This window comes from Tursiops truncatus, chromosome 12, assembly GCF_011762595.2.
Source record: "Tursiops truncatus isolate mTurTru1 chromosome 12, mTurTru1.mat.Y, whole genome shotgun sequence".
In the NCBI taxonomy this organism is placed as follows: domain Eukaryota; kingdom Metazoa; phylum Chordata; class Mammalia; order Artiodactyla; family Delphinidae; genus Tursiops; species Tursiops truncatus.
In genome coordinates this window covers 60,608,984-60,619,985 of record NC_047045.1, presented here as the reverse complement: position 1 = coordinate 60,619,985, position 11,002 = coordinate 60,608,984, and the positions used below count along the sequence as shown (strand labels likewise).

Below are 11,002 nucleotides of genomic sequence, written 5' to 3'. Positions count from 1 at the left end.
GAATATGCTAAGTGTCACTGCTCTTGGAATAACCGTCTTGCTGAAAAATTGACACACTTTTCCTTCTGGTATGTCTTTGCCTAAATTGTTCCTCCCTGTGCAAGATTAACTAATACCATCTGTGAATATTCTTGGCCCTCACTCTCAGCCTGGGCTTGAATCTGCCTGATTCTTTTCTGTGCCTCTTTTCAAAGGTGCAGGAATACAAGAGCTGCCCCCCCCCCCCCCCCCCGCCCCAACGCCCCCAGCTAAGCGCCAAACACTGTCAGAGCTCCGGTTCCCAAGCCTGGAAATCCTTTGCTTCCAGCTCTGCATCTGAAGGCAAAAAAACAATCCTCCGGAGATTCGGCCCTCCCACTGCCTGTGATAGGCTGCTTGGAATAGCAAGAGCCTGTGTCACCGAAAAGGGCAAAGCTTTCGGAAATAGAAACAAAGTTGGTCACAAATCACATTGGCTTTGCCCGAAGTTTTTTTTCACCTTTCTTTAGCATGCGACCATGGGGAAAGTGACCGCTCGTGTCAGTGGGGGAAGTCAGGGTGGTTTAGTGCCCAGGGAACGGCTGTAACTTCTACGTGACCATGGTACCTGTTGAAAACGCAGAGGGCCCCAGTCTGCTGAAACCGAAGGGGCCAGCAGCCGAGACTGATGGCAGCGACAGAGACAGCGGCGGCCGGCATCCTCCCTGGGCGAGAGGTAAAGCGAGGCTGCAGGGCTCGGGGACCGCGAGAGGAACTAGCTGGGCGCGTGTCTCTGTGTGTGTGTGTGTGTGTGTGTGTGTGTGTGTGCGCGCGCGCGCGCGCACGTAAGCGTGCTAGATGCCTGGAGACGAGGGGACAGGATCTGCTGGGAGGAGTGACAAGGAGCTCTGATGTGAAGGTTGAAGTCCCACTACTCATAAGCCGGGTGCCCTCCGCCGTGTTGACGGTATGATGTATAAATCTTTTTCATTTGGAGAAATTGACTGGCAAGAAAATCACACGTGTAAACACACCCACACACACCCCCGCATACACACACTTTTTCATTTATTGTCACAAATGGATAATCTGTAACAATTGGACATTATAACCACCATTCCAAAAATCAGCATTTTAAGGAAGCTTCATAAAATTATTAGTTATATAATGAATAAATACAACTTTCTTTTTAAGTTCCCAGCATCTGTTTGTAATGAATTTGAGCATTATTTACAGCCTAACACCTCTGCTTCGTCGCTCCTGCTTTCTTTAAAACTGGCCTTTCAGGCTGAGGTGTGTTTCATACTTTTCCTTGCGGAGGTGAAATTTGGAAAAGTTTTAATTCATTTCAGTTATCTTTGCTAAACCAAATGCCTTTCTTCACTCCCACATTTACAATTTTCACAAACACATTGCACACTTTTAGTTGCCTTTTCCTCTTCAGTTAGTTTGTTCTCAAAGGAATAGGAACTAATCGTAATATGAAATGAAATCAAACACAAATACTGCCCTTCTTCCCACCGCTTCCCTCAGCTCTGCTCCCTCTAATCATATAATACATTCCCACCCCATATATTGGAATTTCATGTATAACCAAAAACACTAAATGATACGAAAGGCATTTTACCTTTCACCTTGGGATGGATCTGTGTACTTATGTTTGCACAGCGGGTTTGATGATCCTGGAATTGAATCCACAACCCCTCTCAAGGAGGAACTGAGCGGCCCCTCCTTGGGAACTGAGACCCTCTCCTTATCCCCTGCCCTCTCCCTGCTCAGCCTTCCCTTGCTTCCCTCCTTCTAGTCAAGAATGAATATCTGGGGTCACCTTACACTATGCCTCAGCCCTCTCTTCAGCAGAGCTGTCCCTTTGTCTAAGTGTGATCTTTGGTTCCTAAGTCTAAGAGGAGACAAAAGAAACTTGTATTCAGGGGTAAAGAGAAAGAGTGGCAAAGTTCTTCTCTCTGAATTCCGGCAAGATTGAGCTCTAGGGTGAGCTGAGGTGGTGATATTGACAAAAGGGTTAACTAGATAGGGTCACTGATAAATGTCACAAAGAAGATGAAAAGAAATTTGTCCTGGAGGGGCCTCCATGGTAACAATAAAAAATGGACTATTTAGTTTTGATATGTCTTTGAAAGCACAGTGTACTACTCTTAATAGGTTAAATTGCCCAAGTTCACAGTGATCCCAAAGGAAGGTAACAGGTATGTGTGCTTGTAAAGGTTGAATACACACACAAAATTCAATTTATAGTGCAACTGTTTATGCCATTGAAAAGAAATGATAAATGAACAAATACCATAAATTATCTTTTACATTTAATTTTAAATGAACCTTTATCGTGTAGAAGAGGAAACCTAAATGTTTTTCTTAAATCCTTAATTAATACAGCTTTGATGGGTGCTGTATGTCGTTTATATTTAGACAAATACAAACCTTTTATTATTACTTTTGTAAGTTTTCATAAATTATCTTAAGCTTTCTTGGTACCCAAAGGCATTATACAGACCTATGTGTATAATGAATCCATAGTACGGACTTGCTCTATGGTTTTGACAAGTTATTTCACCTCTCCAACTGGGATTGTATTTTTGTATGATTTACGAAGATGTTGAGGTTTAATGAAATATTTGACAAATACTCCTTTCAACTTCTTTATATTTTAAACTTCCATAGTTTCATCCAGGAAATTCTGAGTATTTAAAACATGCTTAAATTATCCTACTTTTCCTGCATTTGAAGGTTGTTCTTCAATATAGCAAGTTGTTCTATATTCCTAGATGAAAAAATTAACGTGCAAAGAGGAATGAGTTATACAACCCAGGACAAGGTCATTAAAACATTTGAGATATTGAAAAATGAAACAAAACAAAAACCTTAATCTCTTTGATTGTACCCCCTTAATGTTATTGTGGGTAATGAAAAGTGTTGGCAGGTTTTCCTTGGCTAACCCCTCTAAACTGGAAAGAATGCTCTGTTTCAATGGCTAGAAGCTAATGAATTTAAATTCATTTTCAAAAAGCTATGGCTCAAAGTGGGTACATTTTTAGTAAACCTTTTAGTGTTCATAGACACGTTATAATTGACCTTGTAGGGCAGGTTGAGCTCAATTTTAAATCTCGCTACCTCGAGCCAACAACAGATATAGGTGAGGTGAGGAACATGGACTGCTGGGGCATCTTACACAAGGAGAGCATGAGTCCAGAAGATGTGTGGTTGGCCCACGTTCACGCGGTGGCTGATCAAAGCTGACCCTGGTGGCCTGTGGCCCAGGGGGCCTGCTCCTTCATCTCAGGATCTGGGTCTCCCAGGCTCTTCTAATTCAGGATTCAAACAACTGGCTAGGAGGAGGGTTTCCTTAAGTCCCCCATTACCCCACCAGCGCTGCATTTTCCTCTCAGATCTGCCCAAAAGGTCAGAAACCAAGAACAATATTCACCGTATGAGTGTCGGTTCTCCGCGCTGCAGATCCAGCTGCCGAAAGCAGTGGAACCCAGATCGCTAGAACTAGACTCCGAACCAGCTGAGATTTAAGAAATGCACACTTCTGCTAATGAGGTGAATACCCTATGGCAGTTGTTCTCAAACTTGTTTAAAGCTGTGAACTCCTTTTTGCAAATGGAAGCTGAGTAGGTGGTCAGTATGTTAAGACAAGTAAACGTGGTGCCTCTTTAGTGGAAAGGGGAGAGGTGGAGGAAGAAGGACCTGCAGCCTGGCTGCTTCCCTGCTCCTCTCTCATCCCTTGTGGCCCTGAGCCGGCTCCTGGGTCAGCATCACATTAGCAAACCTCAGGTCCATCACCACTCCGGTTATGCAGGCCGTGTTTTTGAGGTTGGGGCATATTTACTGTGCTCCTGCTGTGAGCCTTGGGCTCTCAGGATTAGCCTAAAACAGACCCTCTTGAATTGAGTCAGGTCTGGCTTTTTCAGGCTTCCTCAGGCAGCCCAAGGGGAAGTCTACTTGTAAGACAGACTGAGGAGACTTTGGGGAACAAACATCACAGGGGGAGAGAAGGTCAGACTGACCAGCTTGACCTGTTCACAGAGCTTTAGCTGTGAGACCAACAGACTGGTCACATTGGGAAGACCCAGGCCTTGGCCATTCCCATTTTTCCAGGCTTTCCATATATTAAAAAGTGACATCTGAAACTAATATAATATTGTAAATCAGCTATACCTTAAAAAAAAAGCAGAGATAAAAATTTTAATAAAATCTATACAGTATTAAGTATCAAAAGAAAAAGTGACAAAACTCTTGACAAAAATCGTGTCCTTAAAAACATGTGTATTTAACAAATTGATGGCAGTTACAGCGGCAAAAAAAAATGTTGTGTAGCTTGATATTCCCAAGGAAATGACGGAATTTATAGACACTTGAATTTATGAGGGACAATAGATTTTTTTTGACTGGAAATAAGACCAGATTTAAAGATAACCATCTCCCCTTTCTCTTCAGTCAGCTTATCTCTGGGGCTGTACCTTTAACCTCACTTGGAAATCATATCAAAAGTCTAAATTTGAGGCTTTTTGTGACAGTGAGGCATGGGCAAATGGCTTCTCTGGGATCTCAGAAGGGAGAGGCTCTAAATAAACATGGCGGGAGCTGTTTCACCGCCAACTCTGGGTGGTGTTTGGCTCGCGCAGCAGGGCTCTTTTCCTCTCTAATATCACATCACAGAGAGAGCAGAGAGATTGCCGCTTGCCACAAACCACCTCTAGGCTGCTGCAGCAAAAGGCATGTATTGTGAGTGCCTGTGTTGGCAGGGCCTGGCAGACAAGGCCAGGCCAAGGAGCCACCAACAGTGCCATTGACCCAGAGGGCCTGAAATTACCCAGCAAACACCAGCATGCCTGAACAGGTTTTATAGCCAATGACTCTTCCGATAGGTCAGTGCCTCTGTCCAGTTGTTAAATATTTTAAACATTACCCTTCTGTCCGGTAACATTGCCAGCGGGACCTGAGTGGCTGCGTTCTTAGGAAAGAGACTGGTGGTAGCTGGTGGGACCCCACTGTGATCCCTCAGGTATGTTTTCTGTGAATTCTCAAGGAGGTCCTTTTCAGTGGTCTAGACCTTGTAGAAGCTGATAAAAACAGAACTCAAAATACAATAAGTCCACCCTGGAACTGCCTGCGGAAACTCCAATTTACACGTATGTATCTGAGGTGAATCTGAAGATGCAGTCTTTCGTTGCTGTAGATGTGTGGTATGGTATTTTTCATTCAAGAATACTTAGTTCTTCAACCTGGCTTCATCGCCTCATCTCACTAGGAGGAACTGAAGTATAATATTGTTTAGCCTCAGGGTTCAAAAAGTTCTAAAAGCTCCAAACAGGCCTGCATGGGTGTGGAATTAGCTTTGGGCTTTTAAAGGTTTGAAGCAGCTTTTTATTCAGGTTGTATGAGCAAGAACTGGCTTTATAAGATTCTTAAATTGAACGGAGTCGGGACTCCCAAGTTCAACTTTTTTCTCATGAAGTCTTCCCCAAGAGGATGAGTTAGTGAATAAAATAAGGCAATGAGGGCTTCCCTGGTGGCGCAGTGGTTGAGAGTCCGCCTGCCGACGCAGGGGACACAATTTCGTGCCCCGGTCTGGGAAGATCCCACATGCCGCGGAGCGGCTGGGCCCGTGAGCCATGGCCACTGAGCCTGTGCGTCCGGAGCCTGTGCTCTGCAAGGGGAGAGGCCACAGCAGTGAGAGAACCGCGTACCGCAAGAAAAAAAAAAAGGCAATGAAAGCCACGTGAAAGTACACCAAGTCACGGTGGTAAGAAAGGAGAAAAGCTGAAATGTGCTTCTTCCCAAGGAGCTATTTGACCAAATACCAAATGAGGATAATTTCCCATCCCATCTTCCCTCAAAAAGTACCCAATCTCTGGGACTTCCCTGGTGGTCCAGTGGTTAGAACTCTGCGCTTTCACTGCTCAGGGCCCGAGTTCAGTCCCTGGTCAGGAAACTAAGATCCCACAAGCTGTGCGGAACAGCCATACAAAAAAAAAAAAAAAAGGCACAGAACCTGAAATCCCTCCAAGTATCTCCCAGATGAAATGTTAAGCCAAATATATTACTTCCATAGTAAATCATAGATTCACATGGGTTTTGTTTCTATTTTATATTGTTCTGTTTTGGCTCCTTGGTATTACTTCTCTTCCTGCGTTGCAGCACATTCATTTCTGCATTTGCACAATGGCTATGCTTCAGGGATATACTAATTTTTCTATACAATTTAGGTAGAAGTAATAAGACAAATAATTTATCACATTATTCTCATTTTAGGAGTTTTCATTCTTTTTGAGCATGACTCACTGTATACTGTTGTACCAAAATATCAGGGAGAAAAGCAGTCCTTTGTTTGACTTACAGGAGTATTTTTTTTTCCCTTAAGTAAATCAAGGGTTATTAAACTTTAAACTGGTAAACTGTGCTTCCCTTGGAAGTAATTGTTTCTCAAAAACATTCATGACACAGGTCTGCCTGGCATTACTAGGCTCTGGGGCTGTTAGCTGCAACCATATTATTTTATTTATATTATTATTATTTTTTATAATGTATTGCTCCTGCATGCACCTGTTTCCCACACGTTGTGGAATTTGGGAGCCATGTGCAATGCTAATTTAGATGTGACATCTCAGCCTCAGATGTGCAAGGTTTTTTAAGAATAGGGGAGGGAATTCCCTGGCAGTCCAGTGGTTAAGACTCCACCCTTCCACTGCAGGGACAAGGGTTCAATCCCTGGTCAGGGAACTCAAAATCCTGCATGCCGCGTGACGTGGCCAAAAAACAAAAGTAAAATAAATAAAATAAAATAGAGAAGTGAAGAAAACAGAATAGGGGAAAAAGTTGTAATTTTAATCAGTTGGTATCGTGAAAGAACATCCCTAAGCTAATGAATATTTCATTTCTATTGGGACACAAAATTGTGGAAAGCCCAAGGCAAAATCACAGGAAGAGTTTTTAATGATATAAGCCCAATTGTGTAGGTATTGCCAAAAACAGAGGAATTCAAGAATTTATGAAAAGGCAGAATTGTTATGCTGGAAGCAAGGTATCACTTTACTTCCTTTGCTATCAGTAAGAGACTGTTTCAAAGTTCTACTTCAGTGTTGTGGAGATTTTCCCCCATAGACTCAGACTAAACAGATCTTTGTTGAATGATTTTTGTGGGCAACCCAATGAGGTAATATTACCCCCCAGTTCACAGATAAGGAAACTGAGGCTAAGAGAGCAACAGTTAGCATTTACCAAGCACTTACCAGCATGCACCAGCCACTCATCTATCTCATTTATTCTCATAACAGCTTTATGAGTTATGTAATATTATCTTTATTTTAGGAATGAGGATGCAGAGGAACAGAAAAATTAAGGGACGTGTCAGGGTCTAGCTGATAACTAACCAGACGCTCTGATTCCAGATTGTACCTTCAGCATTCAGCCAAGGTACCTCTGGGAGAGAAGCAAAGTGACTTGCTCCATGTAGCATGGATAATAGCCCAGAGATCCAAGCCTCAGTATCCTAAATCCAAGCCAGGGTTTTGCCCACTTGAATGATAATACCATCCAGCACCAATGTTTCTACTGCCTGGTCTGTTCCATGATCTGATCTGTGAATTTGGGTACCCAGTATACGCCTTTCAGAACTTTTTTGCATTCTGTTTTAGCTATTCTCTAATTTTCCATGTGACATGTCTTTTTCTATAAGATTATAAATTCCCAGATAAAATATATATTCTTGTACTTATCAGAGCTCTGAGCTAACTGCAAGTGTTTAGAAAGTACTGTGTAGCTCATAAGAGGGAGGAATTATGCCTTTTCCTCTGTATTTCCATTAGGGATCACATGCAAATGGCACAAGTACAGCCATCTTGTAACCTAGGAAATGTGTCAGCACTGTGATTGGATTGACCACCGTGCTGATTGCATTGTCCATATAGTTGAAACTGTTTGCCATCTGTGTCCAAGACAGTACTGCCATGGAGTACATGCTTAATTGTTAAATCAGTGAGTGAGTGAAGAAGTGTTTGTTGAGCTGAACTAAAGAGCATTTAATTCTGCAATACTTATTGACCACCTACTGTGTGAGACCACCTACTGTGTGAGAGGTACAGTGCTGGATACTTCACAGTAAAAAAACAAAAAGAAAGATATCTAAGACATTATCCAGGTCCATAAGTTTTACCAAGTCATCAGAGACATAAGAGTCTAAATAATGACAAGACAATCATTTAGCAAATATTGAGTGTCTCCTAGAAATCAGACATGATGCTAGACCCTGGGTCCAATGGTGAACCAGTGACATTCATGCGATGCAAATACTTACTAACAATTGGTGATGAGAGAGAAGAGATCAGGAAACCTACAAGGGAGGAGGTGGTCAGACACATAATGCCACAGTAGAGCACAGGGGGCAGCTCAGCCAGTTTTTGAAGGATCCTGGAAGACAGCATGGCTAAGCTGAGTCAAGAAAGTATCACTGAGGCCAATAGATTTACAGAGAGAATTCTAAGCAGAGAAGATAGCTTGTATACAAGCTGTGTACAAACACATTCAGGGAACTATGAATATTTTTGTCTGATGAAAGCACAGAGTTCAAAGCAGGAGAAAGAGGGTTATGAAAACATCTGAAGGTGTAAGTAGGGACCATGTTATGAAACCTTTGTGTGATAAGTATCATGAAAGGAGGAATTCTTCGGAAGAGATCCTACTGGTTTATAGAAATCAAGAAAAGTTTCTGAAAGTGATGATAGTGGTGAAAGAATTAGGGAATCTTGGAAAGCTCCACCTGCATGGCTGTAAACCCTTCAGCTCTATGGGATCACCATTCTTTTAATATTTAAACAAAAGTAGCTCCAGCCCCCATAACGTTAAATCCACACGCCCTCCACTTTGCTCAAAGCCTGCCCTTGCTCTTCTGCCCTCGCCCATCCTCAAACACACCCAGTACACCTTAGGAGTCTTGTGGTTTCTGATCACTTTTTTTTTTTTTTTTTTTTGCCGTACACGGGCCTCTCACTGCTGTGGCCTCTCCCGTTGCGGAGCACAGGCTCCGGACGCGCAGGCTCAGTGGCCATGGCTCACGGGCCCAGCCGCTCCGCGGCATGTGGGATCTTCCCGGACCGGGACACGAACCCGTGTCCCCTGCATCGGCAGGCGGACTCTCAACCACTGCGCCACCAGGGAAACCCTCTGATCACTTTTTGCACCAACTTGCTGTTTCCCCTGGATTTTTGCCCTTCAGTTCCTGCAGCTTGTCTTTTCTCTTATCCCTGCTCCAATCCATGCGTGGATTACAGCCCTTTTCCTTCATATACTCAAATCCCATTCACACAAGTACTTTGTCGATTCTTACTGACAATTTGAAGAGAGCTATAGTGCAATTAAATATTAGGTGGGCCCATTCATAAAATTCTCCTGTCAAATCCACCATAGGAAATTTCTTGTAAACCAACTTTTCTAAAAGCTACAGGCCTCTTGCACTATTGTTCCCTTGTCTTCATTCCCCATCCCCCAGAACCTGACAAACTCTCCTGACCTTTTCTTTCATTTATCTTGTTTCTGGGTTCTGTTGGCCATTCTTTCTTTTCTTTTCTTTTCTTTTCTTTTTTTTTTTTTTGCGGTACGCGGGCCTCTCACTGTTGTGGCCTCTCCCGTTGCGGAGCACAGGCTCCTGAAGTGCAGGCTCAGCGGCCATGGCTCAGGGGCCCAGCCGCTCCGCGGCATGTAGGATCTTCCCAGACCGGGGCATGAACCCGTGTCTCCTGCATCGGCAGGCGGACTCTCAACCACTGCGCCACCAGGGAAGCCCTAGGCCATTCTTTCTTGATCTCTCTCTCTCTCTCTCTCCCTCTCTCTCTCTCTCTCTCTCTCTCTCTCTCTCCCTCTCTCTCTCTCTCTCTCTCTCTCTCTCTCTCCCTCTCACACACACACACACACACACACACACACACACACACACACACACGAAAATTCTTGCTTCTTGGCCTTTTCTCCTGTTCTCCCTCTCTGTCCCATAGCCCACCACTGTATTACCAACATGACGCACGGGCTTTCCCCTTGGCCCTGAGATGGCCCTCTAGGTATTCATTTTTAGTAAATAAAGTGCTCTTCCTAAGAACTTTACATCCACAGGCTTTACAATATTATTTTTTCTGCATTTCATTTCCTTAACTAAAGAATTTTTAAAGCACTGAGGGTGATTCTCAACCATTTTTGAGTACCTGGACTCCTTTTTTAAATTGAAAAACCTGGACTCCTTTATTTATTTATTTTAATCAATTAATTAATTTTTATTTTTGGCTGCATTGGGTCTTCGTTCCTGCATGCGGGCTTTCTCTAGTTGCGGCAAGCGGGGGCTACTCTTTGTTGCAGTGTGCGGGCTTCTCATTGCGGTGGCTTCTCTTGTTGCGGAGCACGGGCTCTAGGCATGCAGGCTTCAGCAGTTGTGGCACGTGGGCTCAGTAGTTGTGGCTCGTGGGCTCTAGAGCACAGGCTCAGTAGTTGTGGTGCACGGGCTTAGTTGCTCTGTGGCATGTGGGATCTTCCCAGACCAGGGCTTGAACCGGTGTCCCCTGCATTGGTAGGTGGATTCTTAACCACTGCGCCATCAGGGAAGTCCTAGACTCCTTTTTAAATAGAAAAACAACTTCAAATTCTCACATAATGGTTTTCACAGTTTTATATTTATTGATTAGAAAATATAGAATGACAGAAAGCTACTCTGCATTCACTCGCACTTTGAATTAAGACCTTTTTTTTCAGTCACATCTACATATGTATGAAATCTTGAAGTACAAATATGTATGTTACTATTTTTCCCAATGTTTAATAATCATTGATGGGATGAGGATCCTTTCTGAAGACTTTGCCAATTTTCAAAAGTCCCTCGCTCACCGCAACTCACACACGATGAAAATCTCTGGAGACATCAGAGGCCTCTGGGTAAAATGGCTGCTGGTTTGTTCTCCAGATTCACCCCCTCTTAACTATCTATTGAAAATCCCCTTGAAAAGATGGAAAGAGATGCAAAATTACAATAGAATTAAAGCCA

The 11,002-nt window shown here is 43.4% G+C and overlaps 1 protein-coding gene across 2 annotated transcripts in view; it reads left to right on the top strand.

Annotated features, from left to right (window-relative positions):
• The first annotated feature begins 410 nt into the window (after positions 1-410).
• The window catches only part of SLC2A12 (solute carrier family 2 member 12), a 56,422-nt gene continuing 45,830 nt past the window's right edge, over positions 411-11,002 (top strand). Inside the window, exon 1 of one of the 2 annotated variants that reach the window (XM_073789610.1) lies at positions 411-694. In XM_073789610.1, coding sequence (XP_073645711.1) covers positions 580-694 — 115 coding nt within the window. In that variant the 5' untranslated portion in view covers positions 411-579. The remainder of the gene's footprint in view (positions 695-11,002) is intronic. The other variant, XM_033867750.2, reaches the window with a different exon arrangement.